Source organism: Littorina saxatilis, linkage group LG4, assembly GCF_037325665.1.
Source record: "Littorina saxatilis isolate snail1 linkage group LG4, US_GU_Lsax_2.0, whole genome shotgun sequence".
NCBI classification, from domain to species: Eukaryota; Metazoa; Mollusca; class Gastropoda; order Littorinimorpha; family Littorinidae; genus Littorina; species Littorina saxatilis.
The window spans coordinates 31,886,063-31,912,483 of NC_090248.1; the positions used below are offsets into that span (position 1 = coordinate 31,886,063).

Genomic DNA, 26,421 nt, shown 5'->3' on the forward strand with positions numbered 1-26,421 from the left:
AACACCCTTTCGTTTAAACACTCACCGCTTGAGAACATCCTAGGTGCCCCACGTAAAGAGCGAGCAATTTTCAAAGAATTTATTTTTGCGGATTGTCTGATCAGATAATCGGACGGCGCGGTTGGCGCTAGACCTAACTTTTAAAATCTAAATAATAAATTGACAGCTTGTTACACAAACATTCTTACATCATAAAAGAATTCTTTTTTCATCAAGACAAGATCAGAACAATACGAAGTTTTGAAAGTTAAAAAAAAAAAGATAGCCCGGAAGCAGGGTCACTCAAGGTCGGGGTTCTCGTAGTAGACGCATTTTCTACATAGCGCTTGCTCTTACAGAAGCCAACCGTCGCCGATAAGTTCGTGTGACTCGCAGCCGTTTGTTGGGTTTTAGATTCATATGTGCTATTGCACATACAGCGAGTCGCATTGAAATCACAAACTGACTACTAAATTGTGAGAAAAAACGGAAAGTGGATCACACGGGTTCAATATGGCTCAGGGGTAAGATAAAGCACAAAAACAGGTGTGTGGTTTACGCGAGCTAAATAGCCATTCAAACGAACTGTGTCATTTAATGCAATAAAATGCTATTGCAAGAGTGTTCGATAATATAAGGTTAGAACTGCTTTTTTCATGAGAAGATTTAAATCGTTCTGTAAACCATTTGAGACGGACTGGGGCTTTAAGGCTTACCCTGCTTTTAACATATAACCAACAGCGATCGCGAAGGACTGACATGACTCTCTGTGTCCCTGTAAGGTTGTGTAGCCAAGACAAAACAAATCAATCATCTAAACGCACAAATGACAAACCTAATCTAAACACATTTTTGAATGTTGCCTCATTTTCTTGCGAAAATCGAAATGCTTAAAATATGTTCAATTAGAGATTCTCCTGTCCCCCCCCCCCCCCCCCCCCTAACCCACTCTCACCCTAGCTTTCTGTGTGCCGTTGAAGCAGTAAAGATTCTTTTAATGCGCTTTGAGCTTCGGGAAAGGGGAGGAGCATTAGACGGCTTCTTGAAGTCGCAATCAACGCCTTTTTGTCTTAATCCCTGGTATTTTGACGGGGTTCCACGAACGAGCCTAATTACATCCCAAACTGTGAGTCACACACAGCAAGGCAATATTATAGTGTCCAGTGGTTCAGTGCCACGTCAGCAAGATGGCAGGGGGAGAAAGCTGGCAGCGAGAGATTGGTCCGAGCCGGGCAAGACAAAGCTCTCTATTGATTTCTCTCTTTCTCTCTAGCTCTCTTTTCTTGTCTTGTCTGGTCCTCAGGCTCTCTTTCTCTCTCTCTCTTGCTCTCGCTCGCTCTGTCTGTCTGTCTGTCTGTCTGTCTGTCTGTCTCTCTCTCTCTCTCTCTCTCTCTCTCTCTCTCTCGTGGACAAACCACAAGAAGCTAGCCTTTACCCTTTACCCGTGCATTTTAATCAAAAACAATCGCAAAAGACAATATTGGTGCTGCCACAATTCACAGATTACCCATCCAAAAGGCACCGCGAAGCAAAATCCACATATTCCGCCCGTTTATACTAAAGATAATAAATCCTTCTCAAGCTCTTCTGTTACTTTAACATGTACTACTTTTGGGTCGTTACAAATAACAGCAAACGTTTCTGAAGGCATTAACGTTTACTCACTCTCTCCCGACATGGTAGGTTCCTACACATCAACATGCAAATGGTTTAAACAATATTTTATTCAGAATTCTTGGCATGAAACAATTCAAAACATACAACTAGGACACGCACAAGACACGCACTCAAGCAAAAGCTTATAATTATTACGTGGCCAGAACAATACTAAATTACACACATTTTCATAACGGTGGACATAACAAAAATAAACCAGAAAAACAAATTGAAGAAATGGGGATGGGGAACTGAACGAAAACAGAAGAATCTACAGAGGAGAAAAAAGAAGAGGGTGTCGGTCGGGCGGGAGGGGGAGTAAGTACAAACATCCACAAGGCCGACTATTCATTCATATGCAATTCATTTGTCAACATTCCCTTCATTCCTCCTACATCTGTCAGACGGAGTGTAACACCGCATCTCGTGCCAACCGGTAGATCTAATAACTGATGAGACGTAATGCGGCCTGGGGTCATCCCACACTGTACGACTGTCACCGTTGTCCACCCCCCCCCCCCCCACACACACACCCAAAACCACCACCACCACCACCACCACCCCCTCCTCTACGTTCCCCTGTGTCCTCCCTAGGTCAGTCAGTGTAATGATCTATACAGATTGCTATTCAGTGTCTGGCACAACTATCATGGAACAAAAGATCCAGCAATTAAGCTAAGGCGGTGATTCTTACAGTAATTACTTGCTGTCAGCACGATACAGATTCAGTACACCTATCCCAGGCACGAAACGATCCAGCTTCCCAAACAAACAAGACAATCTACTACAGTACACGACTATCCCCATGAACCCAACTACCTTTGCTTCACAAACAAACAAGACTACCACTGCAAGACTATTCCATAAACCCAAATAGTTATGCTTCACCAACAGACAAAACAACCACTGCAATAATATCCCATCAACCCAATCACCTCCTACGTATGCTCCACAAACAAACAAAACAGGACAAGCATGTCCATGCAGTGCCAAACACAAAGAAACAAAACAGCCCAGCATAAAAATCTCCGAACAAAACTGTTACCTCCACTTCAATAGTGGGGACAAGCCTGCGAAAGGGTTATTATGACGGCTTACTAGTGCCAAAACCTGGGGTTACCCATTATCACGTGATAATTACTAATTAACGCTGTCAGTTACTGTTTTCACTCGTTAGTTACTCATTTTCACGGGATAATTAGTAATTTTCATGGGATCATTAGTAATTTTCATGGGAAAATCACTAATTTTTAGTTTTGGCACTAGCAATCCGTCAGGAAGTGAGCCAAAACTAAAAATTAGTAATTAACAGGTGAAAGTTAGTCATTTTCCCAGGAAAATTAGTAATTAACACGTGAAAATGGTAATTATCAAGGGAAAATTAGTCATTTTCCCTTGATAATTACAATTATGAAGTTTTGGCACTAGTAAGCCCTGTGACGGCTTACTAGTGCCAAAACCTGGGGTTACCCATTATCACGTGATAATTACTAATTAACGCTGTCAGTTATTGTTTTCACCTGCTAGTTACTCATTTTCACGGGAAAATGACTAATTTTTAGTTTTGGCACTAGCAATCCGTCAGGAAGTGAGCCAAAACTAAAAATTAGTAATTAACAGGTGAAAGTTAGTAATTATTCCGGGAAAATTAGTAATTTTCCCGGGAAAATTAGTAATAAACACGTGAAAATGGTAATTATCAAGGGAAAATTACTAATTTTCCCTTGATAATTACAATTATGAGGTTTTGGCACTAGTAAGCCGTCATAGGTTATACCACTGCTGAGAGTCCACGCCCAATGTTGGGTCACCTGGGGTACACAGTAGGGGAGCGTGAAGATTTATGGCAAGTGACCTGGGGTGAGGTATGGGGATATCTGTCCCGCGAGGACATAGCAGGGGTCCACTGAAGCGTGTGACAAGGGTTAGTGAGACACGTAATGGTAAGCTGTGGTCACCGCGAAATAGGAGGAAGAAGGCTGAGGACAGAGGTGAAGGTTAATTTGGAGGGCGAGACCGGCTGAGCAGTAGGTTTCACTGTTACATGCAAGCTGACAGGCATTAATTTTAGGCTTAGCCTCTTCTTGTATGTCTGCGTCAAAAGCTCTGAGGCAATCAGGGTGCGATATACTTTCGTACGTGAATTTGTGTGTGTGTGTGTGTGTGTGTGTGTGTGTGTGTGTGTGTGTGTCTGCCTGTGTGTGCATGTTAGTGTCTGTCTGTCTGTCTGTCTGTCTCTCTGTCTGTCTGTCTCTCTCTCTCTCTCTCTCTCTCTCTCTCTCTCTCTCTCTCTCTCTCTGTCTCCGCACATTGGTGTCTACCTACGTGTGTTCGTCAGTGTGACTCTGGAGACAATTCCAAGAGAAGTTTTGCTCCAATTTTCCAAATTAGCATACAATTAAGTCCAGTCCCATGAGAAGAGGACATTGCACCAAATGTTCCATTGAATTATTCATTGTGCTAGCTGGTGCCGGTGATTGATCAATCGCTGCAGCACCCTTCCTCCTCCCTCTTGTGTGTGTGTGTGTGTGTTAGTGTGTGTGTGGGTGGGTGGGTGCGTGCGTGTGTGTGTGTATCAGTGTGTGCGTGCATGCGTGTTTGTGTGTGCGCGCGCGCGCGTGCGTGTGTGTGCGCGCGCGCGCGTGCGTGTGTGAGAATGCAGGTAAAAAGAACAATTTTCTATGCCAAGAGCAACCTGTTACAAGCGTTATGGGGTTAAAAAACAATTGCGTGAAATACAGGGAATGAGGAATCGTCAGTGACGCTTGCCAGCAAAAAAACCAAAAAAAACTGTCGTTGGTATTCAGTTCTCCATCCCACCCCCACCCACACTCTCTTTCCAAACTATGTATGTATATATGGAAAAGGCGGCGATAAAATGCTCACAGGAACAACACCAGACAAATCCAGCAAACTTCTGGCATAAACACAGACTTCTCATGCATGGGGTATACAAGTTGCCTGTCGGGGAGTGACACACGCAAAGAGAGAGAGAGAGAGAGAGAGAGAGAGAGAGAGAGAGAGAGAGAGAGAGAGAGAGAGAGAGAGAGAGAGAGAAGAGAGAGAGAGAGAGAGAGGAGAGAGAGAGGGAGGAGAGAGAGAGAGAGAATGTCACCCCCCCCCCCCCCCCTGCAGAGAAGTGTCACTATGAAAAAAGAAGTGCCAGGTCAAAAATGCAGACAAACAGGAACGTGCAATGCACACAGTAGTTGCCAGTATGAACTATGATCATACATAAAAAGTTGTTCAAAACAAAGCGTGAACGAAACCTCGACTTCTGCAAGTGACAAGCATTACATTTTCTCCAAAATTTTACGTTGCATGCATTTCCTTTGCCTTGAGAATGTCTTCGGGCATTTCGTTTACGTTATGCTTCAGAATAATTACATCTCTTGATTCTTTTCTCTGACGTCAGTTGCCGCCGTATTCGCTTCACATTTTGATTTCAAGCTTTTTACTAAGCCTGTGATGAACAATGCATGTTGTGCCGGACAGCTGGTCGGATAATTGTGCATGCATCGCACCAAGAACAAAGCCGTGATGATGTCATTGCACCTTCAATCCCCCCCCCCCCCCCCCCCATCTCTTTATCTCTCTCTCTGAAGGGGTGAGAGAGGTGGGTTGGTGCGGGTGGGGAATGGGGGTGAGGGGGAACGGTGCGCATTCGCTAAGCTAGTCACAAACTTCATGCATCACAAAAAGACAGGATAAAGCTGTCTTTCGGAAGTATACTGACACTATATTAGGCTGACATTTCGTTAAAAAAAAAGTCTACAAGCGCACCCCCACCCCACCCAACCACACAGAGAAAGCCAGTCAGATCACAGGCGGAAGGTACCGTCCACTGGACTACTACTATCACAGAAAGATTTTCTGTGATAGTAGTAGTCCAGTGGACGATACCTTCCGCCTGTGGTCAGATCATCCTCACCATAAAATCACACACATTGGAAAATACCTGCATGCTTTTGGGGTTACCGCTTAGTCTTGGTATACATGTATGGTATCAGTGTAGATGCCTTCTGGACAACACAAACCCGGCGTTGGCAAAGTAAGAGTAGACGAAGTAGGGAAGATTAGCTCCTTGTGCGACTAGCGGGAGAAGAGATTAGTAGATCTATGTATTCGCAATAAGACCCACAGACACATGATTCAGTCTTGTCTGGCGGGACGGAAAGGGGGTGGAGTGGTGGTGGTGGGGCGGATGGGGGCGCAGCCCCTTCGTTCACTACACAGGTATCATCCTGACCTCAGGTCAAAATGAGTTCGGCTCATTCTCTCCCTGACAGGATGCCTTGAGTTTCCTTGTCTGGCAAGGAAACCGATTTTTGTTAAACATATTTAGAGCTTTTTTGTAATGTGTTATGGATGTAAGCAGATTCGCGATCGTCGATAATGATTTTTCATGGTGTTTTGTAATTTTTAAATTACAGAGGAATTTTTATTGTAGACAGTTTCAAGCGAGCTATTTTTCGCGGATGTATTTACTGTGCAAACAACTCTAAATATGGCATAAGTGTCACGTGATAATCAACCGTTTGGTTTCGGCGCTCGCTGGAGCAGACGATTTTTTTGACAGTGATGCAACCATATATTACGGTCTCCTTCCGGTAGCAGTCCCAAAATTTCGACTTGTTTTGACCTTAGAACGATGTCTTTATCATAACTGTGAAGAACAGAACGGAGATCACTGTCGAAGTCGGCCAATCTGCAATCATGTTCGTCTCGCGAACACTGCTCGTGAACAACATATATATATGGGAGATCATTCTGTATTCTGGTTTAGATAGATTCGCGTAGGACTGTCGCGTCCGGTCAGAGAGACAATTGGCGATAGTCGTGGAATGAAGATTATCAGAATGCACAGGTATAAGAAACTGGTTTGGTGTTAAAGACGTGGGTTGGGGTTTCCTATAGTATTACTTCAATAAGAATCCCCGTCCCCCCCCATCCCCCCAACTCCCCCCCCCCCCCTTACCCCCTTCAAGACTACTCTTTCAAGACCCAGCTTTCTGTCTATAACCTCTAGAAATACTTCAATTTCTACGGCTACTGTATATGCCTGATTTTCTCTTCTTCTTTTTTCCAGGACTTAAATGGGATGTTTCACTCTACACCAAAACTAGAGAGACTCTTATAGTCTCCATTTGCCAACGAAAACTGTGTCCTGTGCCTTCGGTTTAATACAAGAGGCAGCTACAAAATCCTCTGCCTAGTACCGCTCTTCATTGAACAAAAAAAAGTGTGTCACAAGTCTAAGGAAAGACTCATCTTACCGCACACGTGACAACACACACACGCACGCACGCACGCACGCACACACACACTCACACTCAAACACACACAAACACACACACACACAGACACACACACACTACAGCGAGTGAACCGACTGCTAGTCTATTTTGTCTGTCACAACACGAAAACGTGACATACGGTAAACACCACTGCAGAATATCATCACTGGTGTCCTGTCGTGTCTTACAGGCAGAATATTGCTGTGTTTACCGGTCTAAGAGGTTGCTCCTTGATGACATTTTGTGTGTGGGCGTTTGTGTGTGTGTTTGTGTAGCCGTGCGTGCCGCGTGTATGCGTGCGTGCGTGCGTGCCCGTGTGTGCGTTGGTTGAATCATACAAAGTTCCTTTTCACAGGCAATTCATGAATGGGACTTCCATGTGACTGAAAATATTCACTTGCGATACAGTGGAATCCCTCTCTTAGGACAAATCCTTTGTAAGACCTAACTTTTGCAGACTTTCTGTTCATATTCTCAGAATAATATAATAATAATTCTGTCTCCATTCTGAGAATCCCTCCTTTTTAAGGCCTGCTATTCTCAGATTGTGTGTGGTTTTAAGAGAGGGGTGCCACAGTAACCCGGCTCGTTTCACTTCTGGGTTGTTATAAATATTTAAGTGGCACTCTAATCAAGATTGTGAGAAAGACAGAAAAGGAACAGGAAGAGCAATGATATCAAGGACAATCTGGTACACTGTGCAAAATAGTAAGTTCATTTCTCCACGATATGCACTTGTCTGCAAAGGTTGATTTACCATCCCAAAAGAGAGAGAGAGAGAGAGAGAGAGAGAGAGAGAGAGAGAGAGAGAGAGAGAGAGAGAGAGAGAGAGAGAGAGAGAGAGAGATTAATCTTTAATACATAAGGATAGAGGTTCTATAGGCTCAGCCTAGTCTTACAACATGTTCTAATTACTACAGCTGAAACAAAAACATCAGTTTTACAGCTATTATATGTACGAATAAACAAAGCAAACAGATAGACGCACAGACTGGAAAAACAACAAGACTGAGAGAGAGATGAGAGAGATTAGAGAGAGAGAGAGAGAGAGAGAGAGAGAGAGAGAGAAAGAGAGAGAGAAAGAGAGAGAGAGAGGGGGGAGGGGGGATGAGGGGAGAAAACAATCATAAAAATCAAATTATATATAAGGAAAAAACTGTCAATGAGCAAGAGATGAACAGACAAAAAGACGGGAAGACTGTTTGACAGACAAGAAGGTTGGATGGACAGAAGGACACATAAGTACAACAGACAAGACGGAGATTACAAAATGTCCATCCATAATAAAGCACAATGTCAATGAAAGCAAACAGAAATAAACTTACAAGAGTCGTCCATCTGAGAGGGATCCATCTGTTAGGTTAACCTCAGCAAAACGGTGCCAACAACCATGCAACAAACTTCAGAACGACTTTCCCTGTGAAGATCGAGCTTGCTTGGCCCCAACTACATCAACACTTTTAACTTCAAAAAGCCAAATACAGTTGTGGTCACAAGCCCTCCTCTCCCCGTCTGCCTCAAACAGATAATCTTCTTAAAACGAGCTGCCCAAACGCCACAGTTGGGGCAAAACAAACAGTGTCACTGTCTGAAAAAACTGAAAGCAAACAGCTTGCTGAAAACAAGCAATAGCCACTACTAACCTGGCACAAGGAAGAGTAATCAGATGACACCAACCAGCTCTTAAGACACCAGGAAGTTAATTTGACTCATGACAATTCAAAACGTTTTGGAGTCAGACCTCTTGGGGCCAGCAGCGCATTAAGACTTAATGTAGGCCACAAGGAAAATCCTGTACAACAGCGATGTACTATTTTCAGTTCAGTAGAACAATTGAATTACTGGAAAATAATTGTTGGTTAAACGAAGTTGCTTTTCTATTCCTGGTACATGTATACCCTTTTCATTATACAAACCGGTTATAAAGTTGTCGTGACTGATGAAAGTTTCCTGCATCCGTCCTTTTTGTGCCCGAAACACTATAGTTCAAAAACATTTTCCTCATCATCCACTAATTGACAGTATTTGTATGAAAACACATGTATGTTACACACTCTTGTCCCTGAATGAGATCAAATCCCTTTTCCTGTTTGCTCTACACTTCTGAAAGTTTCGGTACACACACACACACACACACACACACACACACACACACACACACACACACATACACAGTCACACACCTTTCATCTTACAAACATCAGAGATATTCAAGGAAAATACAACTGATCGTGCATGAAGATACCATCCTCATTTATTTCAAGTGCTTATTTCCGTCATTAGAAGATTGACTAGATTAATTCATTAACTAGCACCAAGAGTCAGGCGGAAACGTGTATCCTGCAACATGCCGTCGCGTGAAAATCAAATCTAAATCAACTCCTTAAATAGCTGACGCAGAATAACGTCCTATTCACATGGTGGATTTACTATCAACTTTCCAGCGATTTTTGTTAGAACAAGTTTGGTTGAAAATTGCTGCCAATGTAAACAACGCAAACACTCATAATAGTATACTTTTGAAGCCAGCGGTGTAAGTTCCGCTGAAACTAAAGATATTGTCATGGCAACTGCTTAAACTAAGCAGTGTAGCACATACACATCCTGTCCACAAAAAAAACCACTTTTTACTAGGAGAGGTAGGTTAGACTAACTGAAGACTTCTTGATTTCCTGTCTCCTGATCGAGCGATTTTAGAAAACAGTATTTGAAAAGATTTCAGCAAGTTTTCACGTCCGTTCCGCGTACTGACTCGACTGGAGATGAAGTTGAGAAAACAAAACTCATTATGGGGGCCAGGAAAAGTCGTAAAAGGTTCGCTACTGGTCGGTCATATATGTCTTGTAACCGTGTGCCGAAACAATACGATCACCTCGGGAAGCGAAGTGCAATCAAACAGGATTGAAAATGTTAGGGCTAATTTCTTAGCCCTATAAAAACTGTTATGCAAACCCGAAGGTTTCCATGAACATACAGACAATCGAAAACCACCAGACCCCATCACAAACAGAACTCTACAAACCACAGGTGTTGACTTTAAAGGCCAACAACCCGGGTGCAGAGTCCGTTGTGACAGGAGCGGTAGCCTCCCCTGTCACAATCGCCCCCGTTTGAAATGAACTTCGTCCCGAAGTTCCGAACCGGGAGACCACTGTCCATCCCAAGTTCGCAGAATGGGAACAGCACGAAAATGTTCAGTGGTCATATTATGCCATTACCTGAACATATCATGCCGAGTCCCATCCCTGCTCGCAAGCGCCAGATGTAACCGTGTGCCAAAACACTACGATCACCTCGGGAAGCGAAGTGCAATCAAACAGGATTGAAAATGTTAGGGCTAATTTCTTAGCCCTATAAAAACTGTTATGCAAACCCGAAGGTTTCCATGAACATACAGACAATCGGAAACCACCAGACCCCATCACAAACAGAACTCTACAAACCACAGGTGTTGACTTTAAAGGCCAACAACCCGGGTGCAGAGTTCGTTGTGAAAGGAGCGGTAGCCTCCCCTGTCACATCTTAACAGAGAGGGAGACATTATATATAATTAATATAGAGGTAAGAAGGACTAAGAAATATAAGGAAAAATAATCCGTCACAGAAAAATGGGTCATAAGTTTGAGGGAGCCGTAAAATAGAGGGTTCGTTAAGGGAGGTACCACTCTAATGCTAGTTAACAATACTATACAGGCATGAGACCAAGGGTAGGGCGGATGGTGGCGAGAGAGGTGAAGGGACGGGGAATGTTTTCAGTGCCATGTGCCGGCCTGTGAGCAGTGCCCGCCAATTTTTAGCTCAGGCACCGTCGCGGGAGACGCGCCTAAGTTCTATGCAGGAAAATGCAGCGCGCTATTCTGGCCATCTGGCCAACTGTCGTCCTCATCTCTAAGACAAACTGATACCAAGAGGTGTAAGTCACACCCGCCTTCAGGCTCAGGCATTTTCAAACACTCAACTCAAGACTGTATACTGGTCATTGACTCCCTTTCTCTCTGTAACTGTAAGTGTAACATTAAAGTCATGTGTTTCATACCTCATGTCCTCGGGGGATGCTGTTGTAGGTTTATAAATAAATTACATTGTGACATTTTGACGTCATGACATTTATAAATATTCTATAAATATTGACAAAGTTGATGTTCTGCATCAACAGGAACATATTTCGCTTGGCAGTAAGCACCCACACACACACACACAAACACATGTGCACACACAAAAATACACACACACTTACACACACACACACAGACACACACACATATATATATATATATATATATATATTACAACACTATCGTGCAAGACAGAGAAAGAGAGAGAGAGAAAGAGAGAGAGAGAGAGAGAGAGAGAGAGAGAGAGAGAGAGAGAGAGAGAGAGAGAGAGCAGACGACGCAAGTTCGACAACTCCCACAACCTGCAGCCACTGAGCGAACAACGGGGTAAATGAGGAAGCACGCGACCCCCCTATCAAGCGCGGAACAGAACATCTCAAAATTGTTTCAGCCACAGTAATTTCCCGAACAAAAACACACATGCATTTCCAGGTTTTGCCCTGCGCAAATCAACAGGCGATCAACTGTAACAATCAAAAGTACACTTACTTGGTACATGTGGAAGTTTCCAAAGTTTTGCGAGCGCAGCCACCTCAGATAAAGACTTCGACCTTGACTTCCGTCGTTTGACGACCTCGACCCCGGCATCGCTGACTGCCTTTCGGGCATCTCCGCTGAACACTTCGTTGTCGAAGTTGCGGATTTCCTCGTCGTCGGCTGCGATTGGAAATCCGTCGTTGTCGCCTGTGAATGAAAATGTCAATGAACTTGAACGTACTTTCGGAATTAACAAGCTAATTATGTGCAACTGCTTGCAAGTTTACCTCATCTCTTACTACTTAGCACAGGCACCTGTCAGCGGCTAAGAAAACTTCAGCCGCGAGTTCCAAGTTGTGAACTTGTTTCAAAGCGGCCTCTCTATCCGCCTCTAAAGTGTGCCGAATTCGTATTTATTTTGCTCTTTATTGCTTTGCATCTAGTCTTGAACACTTCATTTTTAATTTCAATGTTTCTATATATTAATATGCTTCATGTACATAAACTTAGGCCTACGGGGTTTTCTTTATTTAAAAAATCCCCACTATGTAGGCTATATATTCATGTAATGAGTTTTTACTGAGTAGTAGTTGTAGTAGTAAATTAGTCCCTCTTTAGGGTGAGGGCCAGATGCAAAAAAGCATATCTATGGTTATTCTTGTTACCCTCGGCAAATAAAGAATCGTCATTCTCATTCTCTCTCTCTCTCTCTCTCTCTCTCTCTCTCTCTCTCTCTCTCTCTCTCTCTCTCTCTCTCTCTCTCTCTCTCTCTCTCTCTCTCAGTCTCTCTCTCTCTCTGATTAGACAGTATTTTGTTTTCTCTTTTGAAACTGTCCATTACCCCCCCCCCCCCCCCCCCCCCCCCAGCCTAAAAAAACCGTTTTGGAAGGTGTTTTAGGGGAAGTTTCTTGACTCAGATTGCACCAAATTGCTCCATTTTCCTTGTTTTTATCAACATTTTCCCGGACCCTCCCTAGAAGGTTCGAACGCTTCGCGCCCTCAACTAAACGAATTGTCCCGCTAAAAGAAATTTGGAACCCCCCCCCCCCCCCCCCCCCCCCCCCTAAAAATGATGCCGATCCGCCCCTGCGGTGGCTTACGCCTCATCCTTCCACTAAGTTTCAAGTGTCACGATATCAATTGTGCTGTTGAGTGTAAACTTTTTTAAATGTACACACATACACACACACCGGACGATGGACTAAAGCAAGCAACAAAAATAATGCTCTTGACTGTGAGACCGCAATTTATTATGAAAGGGAGAACAGAGCGAACTAAATAAACCTATCGCGTCCTGTCTTTGTTACCCCCCCTTGCATTCAAAACGCGCTTACCTGTATTCATTGGATTTGTTGACATAGTAAATTGATTTCTCGAACGACACACACACACACAAAGAAAGACAGACTTTCGGAGAGCACCTATAAATTAAAGTCGGAAACCCGCAGGTTGTCTGATCCTAGCACTGGTTACTCCCAAACAAAGCCTTCACAGGAATCGGGAAGTGTGCACTACCTAAACAGCTGAGGTAAAGTTGAGTACGCAACGTATGGGGTGTTTTGTAAATCAGCGACCAAAATACTTTTTAACGTAATCACCTGTCTTGTGCCGCCTCTCTGCCCAAAGACTCTATATACATTGTCTGTTCATTGTAGAAACATTGCTCTATCTTTCACCCTACATTATTATAAACAAAACGCCCACATAATTGTACACACACGGTGTTCCGCGTGTACGGAAATGCGTTGATGACCTGTTAGTTAAAAAGTCGGTGAGTGTGTGAGTGTGTGTGTGTATGTGTGTGTGTGTGTGTGTGTGCGTGCGTGCATGCGTGCGTGCGTGTGTGTGTGTGTGTGTATGTGTGTGTGTGTGACTGTGTGTATGTGTGTGCGAGAGATAGAGAGAGAGAGAGAGGGGGGTGTATGTATGTGTGTGTGTGTGTGTGTGTGTATTCTTAATATTGCTGCAAAAACATCGTAAAGAATCATAACAGTATAAACTTGCCTGTGTTGTATTTACTCCCACACGAAAAAAGCTGACGTCGAAAACACATGACGTCACATTTGTCATGAAACACTCCACTGAATCTTTAGTCCCATCGCATTGCACATCACTTTCACATTCGCAAGTTGCATCCAATGGAATAACACCATTGTACGTGGCATTGTTCCTATTATCCAATCGTGACCATTTCAAGAACAATATCTCCCAGTGATTGGACGGCGCCAACTATGGTGCTGCATTTAGTGCGGATTCTTTGCGAATGAACATGAGTAGCTTCATCATGTGTGAATACAAATTCCAGCTATACACACGCTAAAACCAGCCTAACTTCGAAGAGTTTGTTTTATATATTTCACACTTCAAAGCATGTGGTTATTTCATAGTTGTCCCACCGCTTTCGAAGAATTTAGTCATTTGAAATATCTCACGAAGAACTATTACAAAAACTTGATGTGTTTCTTTCGTTTATTTCACACTGCTTTCAAAGAATTTAATTATTTTACACTCCACTGTTAAGCCGCCCGGTGTTCTGTTTTGTCTCCTTGGGTTAGGCTACTGCACACAATATTCACATTGACATTCAAGCAGGATGTATGTCTACACAAGGATGCATCTTTCCAAAAACAATGAAGCGTAAGCTTAAACACGGCACTCAGAGCTGACAGCACCACTAAGCCGCAGTCAACCGTCACAAGCACATGACCTTTCAACAAAAGGACACACGATGCTTTGGCTTGTGTTACAAATGTAGGGGAGAGGGTCCTAGATCCTATATATATATGGCCATTTATGCAACTTTGGACACTTTATGGGGATCAGAAGGTCGCATGTTCGAATTCGGGCCGGGGCGGACACGGGTCAACTTTATGTGCAGACCCAGAGACGGAAGCCATGTCCCACCCCCGTGTCAGTCACAACAATGGCACGAAAAAGACCTCGGTCATTCTGCCATAAGTGCAGATGGCTGATACCACCTAAACACGCATACACTTGTGTATGTCGTCAAAAGCCGTGAGGGCGTAAAACTTGAATCATAGAACCCATATCTTGGTAGGACATAAAGCATCCCCTCTTTCCTTTTTGTTGGACACTGTTGACTGAAGCCTCTGATTGGAGAAACGCGGTGTCAAAGTTGGACACTGTTGACTGAAGCCTCTGATTGGAGAAACGCGGTGTCAAAGTTGGACACTGTTGACTGAAGCCTCTGATTGGAGAAACGCGGTGTCAAAGTTGGACACTGTTGACTGAAGCCTCTGATTGGAGAAACGCGGTGTCAAAGTTGGACACTGTTGACTGAAGCCTCTGATTGGAGAAACGCGGTGTCAAAGTTGGAGCAAAATGTATAGCCTACAAACTTTTTTGAGCTCACTGACTCCCACTTCAAGCTGAATTTCTAATGTTCAAGGAAGTATAAGTGATAGCACATTATAAAATATATTTAGATTACGAAAAACAGTCTTAGGATGCATTTAACAATAAGTTTGACCACAGTGATTGTTTTCGCAGAAATGGCCACATATAGGGTACCCTAACTTTAAAGGGAAAGCAGTTCCGACCACACCTGTCTTTAAGATTATAATGCAGATTTCAACAAGACGATTAAGAAGTAACATTAGAATGAGTCAACACTCAATACTTTTACAAATCAACATACATTTATTTTTTATTAAAGAAAATTAAAAAAGTTTAAAAAAATTAAACATACTTTCGCACGTAACGGTACAATGTTCCTGTATTGTTTGTCATAACACAAAAGGAGTGGCTCAGTATAAGAATATGCCCAATATAGGAACCCCTCGCGTATTTGCTGTACATAACGCCTGTAGTGGTGCTGTACATAACGGAGTGACGTCGAACAGCACGTCAGAGTGTGGCGGGCTGAAACAATGGGGGTTGACATTCAAACTGATGAGCGAGGGTGCAAAACCACGGTCCCCTTTGCACTTTTCATCACAATGGTTTGTTGAATTACTGGGTGGCGACCGTGCAACATTTCACGAACATTTATATCGTATGCAGGTTCAAAAACATAAGCCTACAAGGGCAGGAAATACGGTAGTGGCAGGGGAGGAGAGGGTAGGGTGCAAAAGGCTGTTCTGACACACTCAACATTGGTGAAGTCCCAACTGCAGGGGTTTGGAGCCGAGTATCTGGTGCGGCTATTTGTCATGACCACTATAGGTCCTACATTACCTTACTTTACTTCTCTATGGGTCGGTCATACAATCCACTGTTCATACATAGCAAAGTAAGGTGGGTATTTTTATACAGGCTCTTGTGAATACGTTTCTCCCCTCATTGGCCTAAGGTTCGATTCTGGGCCAGGATATTGTGCTTTCTGGCATACAGTATCTCTGTTTGTGTGCATCACAATTTGGCTTATTTGTTTGTTTTCTTTCTTCCTTTCTTTCTTCGTGTTTGTCTGTCTCAAAAAAAATGGACGACATAGCAGCAAGACGGCATTGGGGAAGAGCAATTTAAAGCAGGAATATGAAACACCTGCCTTCAATTATGATTTGATACCTTACACATAAGGCTAATCTCAATTAGGACTTAACTCTAGCAAGTGCCATATACCTTGTCGCTGGTGACTCATCTAACAAGTTTTATGGATGTCGTGGCTCGTAAAGTTTCGCTTTTTTCCTGCAGCCGTTTTTGGTTTATGAGTCCAATGAGGCGACGCACGTCGGACCGAGAAACTTCTTTCTTAACTCCTTAATGCTGCAGGTATGCATTTCTGCAAACATTTTAAATCCTTGTTCCATTACCGTGGTTAGCCAATATTCTGCTTTTGATTACTGATGCTCCTGTTTTAGAAGAAAAAAAGTTATTTTCGGCGAATTCCTTCAAAATTGCTAATCGCTGCATTTTCTCAGTTCAGCATTCAAGTTGAAATAAGTTTGGGAAAACATTGCCAGGGCCAGAGCATCCTCCTAGGTCGTTCCTTCGTATTCTCCCCTCCCTTCCCTTCCCCAGAACCTCTTACTCCAGAAACAATCTCTTTGCCGATAAATAACCAACGAGGCATCAATCTTCTTTTTTTTTAAATTAAAAAAACAAAACCTTTGTGGTTTAATTTGTTCTGTGCCAGCTGCAGATTTTTTTCAGGAAGACATAAGACATAATGAGAAGTAAAACAAAGAGAAATTCTTACTTGCTCTGTCAGCTTAGTTCAAGTCACTGGCGTGTGTTTTCAACAAAAGGTTAACAGTGAAAGATAGCCTAATCCTGTAAACGCGAATAGGCAGAATATGTTATCTATCTGATGCGTGCCATCTTACATGAAGTTTGCAACAAGAACAAAACCACTAACTCTTTATGTCGGTAACCTTTAATGGGAAGAAATTATGATGTACAAGAATACCCTATTCTCTCCCTCCATGAGACAAGAACTGTGAACTCAGTGCTGCATCTAAATGGGGGAACAAAGTAACATTGTACTGTTGCAGCTTCAAACTCACCATGTGTTTTACGACTTGCAAAACTTTACAAACTGCAAGGCAAATACATCTGTATTTCTGTTATACAAGTTCTGTGTTCATAGCAAGCAAGACTTAACCTCGTACCGTATAGAGTAGCAATTTGTTTGACACACAAACCCAATAACACACTTTCGTTTTTCTAAGCCTGATACTAGCTCTAACCCAATTATTTCTTGGGAGACCAACCCTTCCGTTGCGACACTGCAAAGGCACCGATACTGACACACAGTGAATAAACTTTTGGATATAATTTCCTCAGAATAATAAAGTATCTACAGCTGGAGTCACATTTACCTCAGGAAGGTAACCAGTCCGATTATGAACAAAACCATAACAGGAAGTTAATAACTCTTGTGCGTCACATAAATGATAATTAAATTAGCCACCTGAAGTCGAAAGAAAACATTATCTACAGAAAACCGGAGTAAGGCTGCTTTAAATGGAGGATGAAACGGCCCTACACAATGAACCCACAGAACCCCACTCGTGCAAAAATAAAAAGAATAAAATAAAAATCAACCCCCAAAATGGAGTGTGGCTGCTCACATGGAGTGGGAAAACGGCCCTGCTCACAGATGCCCACTCGTGTAAAAAAAAAAAAAAATTAAAAAAAAAAATTAAAAAAAAAAAAATTAAGTGCATGTGCGGTTTGTAGCTTACAAGCGCAGAAGAAAACGCAGTAGAAAGAAAAAAATATCATCTTTAAACTCTATCTGTTTGAATTTTAACTGCACTAAGGAACCACCCCCCCCCCCCCCCACCCACCCACCCCATTAAAAATAAAACTCAACGACCTGGCGATAGCAAGTACATCCTACTCAATCAGACTGGCGATAATATCTATATATAGTAAATTTATTATAGTGTCATGCGCCAAACAGGTGAAATAAGACAATGTTACACGAACTGAAAATAAGAGTGCGTGTATGCGGCCAAGCCGCAAACATCGATCGTTGTTACATGTTGTGGAGACTTAGTGGCGATGGTATCATACATGTCATGCACGTCGTCCTTTTTGGCAGCTTTGTGGCTGTCGATTTGTTTGTTCGTTCGTGGGCTGAAACTCCCACGGCTTTTACGTGTATGACCGTTTTTACCCCGCCATTTAGGCAGCCATACGCCGCTTTCGGAGGAAGCATGCTGGGTATTTTCGTGTTTCTATAACCCACCGAACTGACATGGATTACAGGATCTTTTTCGTGCGCACTTGGTCTTTTGCTTGCGTGTACACACGGGGGTGTTCGGACACCGAGGAGAGTCTGCACACAAAGTTGACTCTGAGAAATAAATCTCAGTCTCGCCGAACGTGGGGACGAACTCACGCTGACAGCGGCCAACTGGATACAAATCCAGCGCGCTACCGACTGAGCTACATCCCCGCCCGTGGCTGTCGATAATTATGATCCTATCAAAGGTGAGAGGAAATGTTAAGAAAGGAGTCCTTGATTATGAGTAGAAAATACTCAGCGGTTCGTAGTAAGGACATACAGTTTGCTGCTATATTGAACCTCAGGAGCCACTCTTATTAACACGGACCGAAAAATCCAGTATGAACACAATTTTGTACAGGGATTTAGTTCCTCTCATTCACATTTCAAGCACTGAATCCCACGCAAACCTCACATAGTTCATTTCTTCTTGTTTCAAAAATGAGCACAATGATTTCACGTACGCCAATGACCACACTCAAGCTTCAGCCAGCAGAATAAAAAAGACACAAATGACTAAACCAAACATGACCGAATCGACACATCCGAGCAACACGGTTTGGCAGCTCCCAACTGTTGCTTAACTTATCGTACAATATTATATATAACATATTATGGGATAAGATATATATCCCAACAAGCGTAGCTCTTGAAAAACTATTAGTGCCTGCCTTCACAATAAGATAATTTACATTGCACTTGTCTCTGGCCAATACTGATCTTCAGCAGTCTCTAAACTACAATTTTCAAAATGCAGACTAATTGAAAATTACAAGTTTAATTCACCTGACGATAAACCATCTGCTCGCACCTGCTCTGCTGCAAAATTAACCTCCTATGTGACGTCAAAGTGATGACGTGCACATGTGATTTCTGACCATCAGCGAAACGAATGCATTTAACGTCAGTTAATTTTACAGCTATTTTATGAACAATTTATGGCTTATCCTTGATTTTAAACATGATCAACTGGTGTCAGCAGCCACTCATTATTTCTTTTAAAGTTAGTATTAAATCTCTTTTTTTTGACAGCCGGGGGGGGGGGGGGGGGGGGGGTCCGGAACTCCTATAACCACCCCCTAATCCGCCCCTGGAGAAAAAAATTCACAACAATGGTAAAAAGCAAAGCAAAAAAACTGTATTATGAATCTCAAACCCGCAACAGTGCGCATACTTTGCATCAGCGGTTAAAACCAGCGACAAAAGCCGAAAAGAGTTGGCAAACCCAGGTGCATGTTTGGAATTTAATGCGTGTGCTGTAATATAATATTATGTTTCATCCCGAAACCACAACAGTACACATACCTTGCAACAGCACTTACAAACTTCAGCAACGAAAACTGAGCCAGGGTAGTTCGTACAAACCACGTGCTAGTATGGAGTTCGACTTGAATGTGTCCTATCATGGTGTCTGTTGTGCAAGATATCGTTAATGAAGTACGTGACTAATCAGACGTAGCACCTGCAGTAGTAAATGTTCGTGTTAATCACACGATCGGGTTTGACACCTACAGTACTACATGATGTGGCGGGCTGACGTAAGTGTCAGCGTCAGTATTACTTCACAGCCTTCAGATATATATACATGTATTTCTGTATTACGCTGTCGTGTCACTCACAGCTAGAACTCACTAATGGTATTGCATTAATCACTTCAAGGCGAACTTCTTTCTATCGCTGTACTGACGAACCTCGTTAAGTTTCTCTCCCTGGTCTGTCTTTCCCACACACTGGAATAACTCTCTTTGGTTTTTCACAGTTGATCTTCAAAACTTGCAAGAAATCCAAAAAGTATTTTTTTATTTTAGCACAATGAATGCAACCGTAGCAACGATGAATTGAGTGGGGGAAAGAGCTGTCATATTATGAGACTAAGGCCACACAAAAATAGGTCTGTTTACGGTAACCCGACCGACCCTATTTTTTTCGCGCGACCCTAGACTTTTTTGGCATTTGGGGGAAAAAAAAAAAGAAAAAAAAAAGCAAAATAACGTAAAAATATGGGTTTTTTTAAAAAAATTAAAAAAATAAAAATCCCGACCTACCGACCCTATTTTTTGGGCCTATGTTACTGTAAACAGACCTATTTTTTTGGGCCTAATAATGCCCTCGCTTGAATGGAGGGCTGAAATGAGAGAACTATTCTGTTCGTGACCTAATTGCGTCGCACCGACGTGAAAACCAGGACATGCAAGGGAAGGTGACAGAATCGATACATTATGATCTGATCGTTATACTAAATCTTTCGGAGGCCAGACGCAGACTTTGGCTTAGAACTTGCTTTACGTTAGCACTTATTCGATATTTCTTCTTTTAAATGCCCTGTCAAAATCAGACTGTGCCTAAAACTATTTGATCAAGTTGTTGTAGTTGATTGGTGTGTGTGTGTGTGTGTGTGTGTGTGTGTGTGTGCAGCCGGTGTGTGTGCGTGCAGTGTGTGCGTGCGTGCGTGTATGTGCGTGCGTGCGTGTATGTGCGTGCGTGGGTGCGTGCGGGCGTGTTTTCTTTGTGTCCTTATTTCTGCATCGAGTACAGCACACATCTTGATAAATAGCTCTGCTATCATAGCTCTTCATTTTATGCATACCAGAAGACTACGCCAATCGACAAGAACCGCGCCAGAAACAATAAGAAAAAGAAATACCAGAAATATGCAGAAATGCGTCAGAAAAAAAGCCCTAAATAACCCGCGAGCTGTCGTCGAGGACTTCTTTTCAGTTTTTCATAGAACTGATCTGCATGACTTACATACAGCGGTTAAATCCAGCTTCTTTCCAAGGCACAGAAACACTCCTCACTGTATGTGAATTAAGCGACAAGCAGCGCTGATAAACGTCTCCACTTAATATGTCACGACAAACAACACTGAATACAATGTATATATTGCAGCTTCATGCTGTTCTCTGCTCATGACAAATGGCGCATCCACACTTACGTCATTCGCAATGCTGACGTCGAGACAAGAGAAAATAAATGTCCATCAAGGTAACACATAATAATGTGCCACAGTATAATTATGGTGTCGTGCCCAACACAAACCTATCCATCATGCACAGCTAGCTCGGATTTCCCCTCAAAAACGGAATATGATTGCCGAAATGTCGGGGGGGGGGGGGGGGGGGGGGGGGGGGGGGGGGGGGGCAGAATGCGTTAAAAAATAACTTTTTAAAATCTTGTGCAATAAAACCAAAAACTATATAAGAGCTTAGCATCTTCCTTTGTTTTGTTTGTTACGTCCCTCAACCTATTTGGCTGGTCGAGACTGATACAACAAGAAATTCCTCCGAGGTAGGAAAAACACCCCCGTTGGTCAAAGGGAAATAACCATTCTCACTGCACCCATTCTCACTGCCACCAACTGAGAAGGTTCTTTCCCTTTGACCATTAATATGTCCCTCTATAAGTCCTTGTAGAATCTTAATCCACCAATAACTCCCTAACCGTGTGTTTGACTGGTCCCAATTTTTGTAAGGACCGTCTCATGAATGTATAGAACCTGTTCACCAAGTTTGGTGACGATCGGTCCGTTCATTCTTGAGATCTATATGCGAACACAAACACACAAACACACAAACAAACAAACAAACACATCGACCGAATCCTATACACACCCCTATACCGGGGGTGTAAAAACGAGTGCACGTCGGAGTTGCAACCCACGAACGCAGAAAAGAGAAGCTCGGATCTTAAGACACTCTGGAGAGGGGGAAAAAAACTGTCACATGTACACTGTCACGACTGAGACGACACATCCTCGCAGAGCTTGTCACAGTGAGTGTAAGCGTGACTGACAAGGCGAGACAGCTAACTACCCCGTAATTGAATTACGGCTGTAAGATGCAAGACGAACTCGACAAGAGTGTGTACAAGGGGGGGGAGCCGCGTCTGGAGTCACTAATGTGTCATTCGCTAGACGTTGTAGTCAGTCTCTGGCCAGAGGGAACTTCACGACTGCTGTTAGCTCTAGCGATAGTTCTAGTTCGTTATCCGATGTCTGTGGGTGAGAAACTGAACTTTACGGTCAGGTAGAACGAGGACTGTTCTAAAGGCCCTATATGTTGGCACTGATTTGACTGATTTTCATATAATTTCAACATTGTCCATTGCTCATTTCTGTACTATCGTAATGATTTCGTCAATTTGCATGCCTCTTTAGTTTTACAGTTTTAATTGTATTCTTTTTTTAACAATGGCAATTTACATATATATATATATTACTTCGGTTATAGGCTATATACAAATTAAAGATCTAAAGCAGACTGTTAATTACTAGAAATATAGAAACAGTCCTCTAAAAAACAGTATTTGCAACACTGCATTGGCGTTACCAGTATTTACTGTGACTTCATCTGCCTGTGTTCTGCACGGTTTTGAATGAATTTTGAATTCAAAATAAAAATCCTCAGTCTTTTCTAGACCAAGCATTTACAATTGCCATTCGCAAAACTGTTCCACACAAATGTTTATCAAAACTCCTAAAGATGACACGAGAAAAAGTGTTGCATTAACGTCGGTTCTAAACGGATTGCTGCCAAACGCAATGCTAACTTGGTTTTTCTGTCCCCAGAACTAGTGTCTACTTGAGACATGACGTGGTTGTATGCAGGAACCAAACGCAAGCCTCCTTCGTTTTGCTTTGACCGAATCGTAACCAGCACCTGCAATATCTGTTCAAAGAGAACTGCTGACAACTTGGAACCAGTAGTAACACCTTCTAACCATTGCACTTTTTCTTGGCCACAAAACATTGCACTCTGTCCTAACCACAACTGAAAGTAAATCCACACCACGAATATCCACGGAATGGAAAGAAAGCAGTGTTCCTTGTACATGTACATACAGTTCCTCGCTCTCAGAAGCACGGTGACAGCCCTGACTGAAGCACACCACTGTGGTGAGAGACTGAAAGACTGTAAGATCGTCGGGTCTTTCTGTTTCACCCTCCCCTGTACGGCGCGGGGCAAGGGTTGGCATCCATCACGCTGATGACAGCCCGCCACTGAACGCAGGACCGAGGACAGACACTGCTATTCTATGTAGCAGTCAACTCTGACTCTAACACAACAATGTTGTACGTAATAGGCAGCGATAGGCTTTATCGTGAAACCTAAACTTGTACTGCAAGGCCGTCTGGAACAGCTGTTTAGCTGTTCGTGACTGCTGGTCATATGTTTGTTATGATTTCCGCCAAAAAAGCAATAGAGTTTGAGATTTTTTTAAATAAAAAAATGAAACTGAGTTCTTTCAAAGAGCAACGCATTTACAGGTTAACATGTTCCAGTAATGGTTGGTTATGTGGTAAATCTGAACTGACACAACCATGAATTTACGTCTATGCTTGACTCGGGAAATTCTGTGCAGTGGTGTTGTTGCATCCCGCCAGAAAGCTTTGCTGGTGTGACTTTCAACGAACAAGGAGTTTGGACACACACACACGAAAACATAATCCGTAGATTTGCTGAGTTCGACAAGAATTTCATGGGTTACCTTTTCACCCTTTTCAATTAGCGGATAATCCGTAGCCGGACATCATGGTACTTCTTCTAAAACCTGCTAGGTGTCTCTGATAGACAGACACGCAGACAACCAAACTCACTCCTACAGCCAAAGCCGCCTTTTGTCTGAGATCAGACGGAAATCAATCACCAAATGCAGCCTCCTCCTATCAAGGGAATTAATTATCGGCCTTTTTTCCGGGGTTGAAGAGTGGTCTGCCAATGTGGCAGGGACTTATGGAGTTAATTGGGTGGCCTGAGGTCAAGCTTGTGGCATATGTAAGCTGAGAAGGTTCAAATCATAGTATGTACCCATTGTCCCTTGTTGCCAACAAATCATACCTAAAACCGACCGACAAAAAGAAGTCAAGTCAAGTCAAGTCAAACAGTTTATTTACCAAATGCAAAGCACAGGATTTTGTTATGGTGTATGCATAAAACTTCACACTCCTTCCACACGCATATATCATGCATGTGAACTTGACATGCCAAGCCGTAAAAACAACACAGCCATTCAGTCAAGACACATGCTCTACGCTTTTTTACACTGGGGATATCTTATAAAACAACAGAAGCCCAATAATGCGATCACAGCATCCCGGTCGACCGGTCTCTGTCAAAGCAAAAACCTTACAAAACACGGCTCACCGCAGAACCGTCAAAGCTGCAAAGAATAACGACATCTCTTGTCTTCCCTGCCCGGCCACACTGAAAACCCCACCTGTAAGCAGGGATGAATGAAAACACTATGGAGTTGACAAGGGATCGTGTACTATATGTTGGCGGGATAATTAATTTCACAGCGTAAAGCGGCAAGAAGTGTGCTTGAACAACTAGTTGGCTTGGGGAGGGGGGGGGAGCAACTCAATTATATGGTGTGTCTGTGAAGACCACTTTCTTCAACCAGCTGCATCATTGGTGTCTGACCTGCTGAGACATGTCAACCAGTCGGACTTAGGAAGCCGGGGGGGGGGGGGAAGGGGGGAGGGAGGGGAGGAGGTGGAAGGGGGGGGAATCAATTATATGGTGTGTCTGTGAAGACCACTTTCTTCAACCAGCTGCATCATTAGTGTCTGACCTGCTGAGACATATCAACCATTCGGACTTAGGAAGACGGGGGAGGGGGGGGGGGGTAACTCGCATAATATGGCGTGTCTGTGAAGACCACTTCCTTCAACCAGCTGCATCATTAGTGTTCGACCTGCTGAGACATGTCAACCAGTCGGACTTAGGAAGACGGGGGAGGGGGGGGGGGTAACTCGCATAATATGGCGTGTCTGTGAAGACCACTTCCTTCAACCAGCTGCATCATTAGTGTTCGACCTGCTGAAACATGCATGTCAACCAGTCCGGTACTAAGGAAGACGTTACTGATTAGTCATTCCAACAGTGGCGAATTCTTGAGCGAAGATACATATTGAACAATGGACATGCCCAGAAGAAAACCACCACTGCGTTACCTATATATCAGGAATATAATACGAATATATCTATCGTTATATTTCAGTACTTATTCATTTATATTTCGTTTATACTTGTTTCTCTCAACAAACACAAACAGTGAAAAGACTGCATACACGTTTCCTCAAAACATAAACACTCCAAATGATTTTTCCAGTAGTTCACACACGGACATCACGTGGTTGGTTGGTTGGTTTTTATTGTTTAATATTGTCTCTTCAGCAGTTAATACTATTTCAGACCGCTGCAAATTGTTACCTTTTTTATTTTACATGGTAAATTCCATGCTTAAAACTATTTACAATCAGGTCTATCACTGTAAAAAGAAGGTTCTAAAACGTCATCACTTTTACATTTTGTACTTCAACAAGTTGTTACAAATCAGTCTTGATCTCTTTTAAAAAGTTAAAAATCTTGTCCGGGGCAACATCCGGCAGGAATATAACCTTTGACACATCATTTGGTAAACAGGTATCACTTTGGTAAAGAGGAAGACTTTCAATCGGAAGTTAATGACAGCTGACTGACACAAACTCTATTACGAAAGATCCCTTGTAAAGGTCAAACTCCTATATTCAGTGTGACATGATGACAGACAGGAGATGTAAAGTACGACAGCTTGGCGCTAGAAGAAAAGCTTCGGACACTTCCTATCAGTATAACCTTACAGTTCAATCAATCAATCAATCAATGAAGCTTATATCGCGCATATTCCGTGGGTACAGTTCTAGGCGCTCTGCAGTGATGCCGTGTGAGATGAAATTTTATACGGCCAGTAGATTGCAGCCATGTCGGCGCATATTTACCTTTCACGGCCTTATTCCAAGTCACACGGGTATGGTAGACAATTATTAACTGTGCCTAAGCAATTTTGCCAGGAAAGACCCTTTTGTCAATCGTGGGATCTTTAACGTGCACACCCAATGTAGTATACACGGGGGGTGGTTCGGACACCGAAGAGAGTCTGCACACAAAGTTGACTCTGTGAAATAAATTTCCGCCGAACCTGGGATCGAACTCGCGCTGACAGCGGCCAACTGAATACAAATCCAGCGCGCTACCAACTGAGCTATATCCCCGCCCAAGTTCTACCAGAGACGTTGACTGAACAAACGCGATGACTTCCTGATTTCAGTAAACACTGCTAAAGGAACAAAGCTCCGACACTTCCTATATATCACCTTACAGTTCTACCAGAGACGACGCATGAACAAACGCGAAGACATCCTGAAACCATTTCAGTAAAC

The 26,421-nt window shown here is 43.0% G+C and overlaps 1 protein-coding gene across 2 annotated transcripts in view; it reads right to left on the reverse strand.

Moving 5' to 3' along the window:
• LOC138964501 (FYVE, RhoGEF and PH domain-containing protein 4-like) overlaps window positions 1–26,421 on the reverse strand; it is a 75,869-nt gene that overhangs the window by 36,300 nt on the left and 13,148 nt on the right. Inside the window, exon 2 of one of the 2 annotated variants that reach the window (XM_070336475.1) lies at window positions 11,537–11,731. In XM_070336475.1, the coding sequence (XP_070192576.1) occupies window positions 11,537–11,731 (195 nt within the window). Of the gene's footprint in view, window positions 1–8,257; window positions 8,649–11,536; window positions 11,732–26,421 lie in introns of those variants that run through there. The other variant, XM_070336476.1, reaches the window with a different exon arrangement.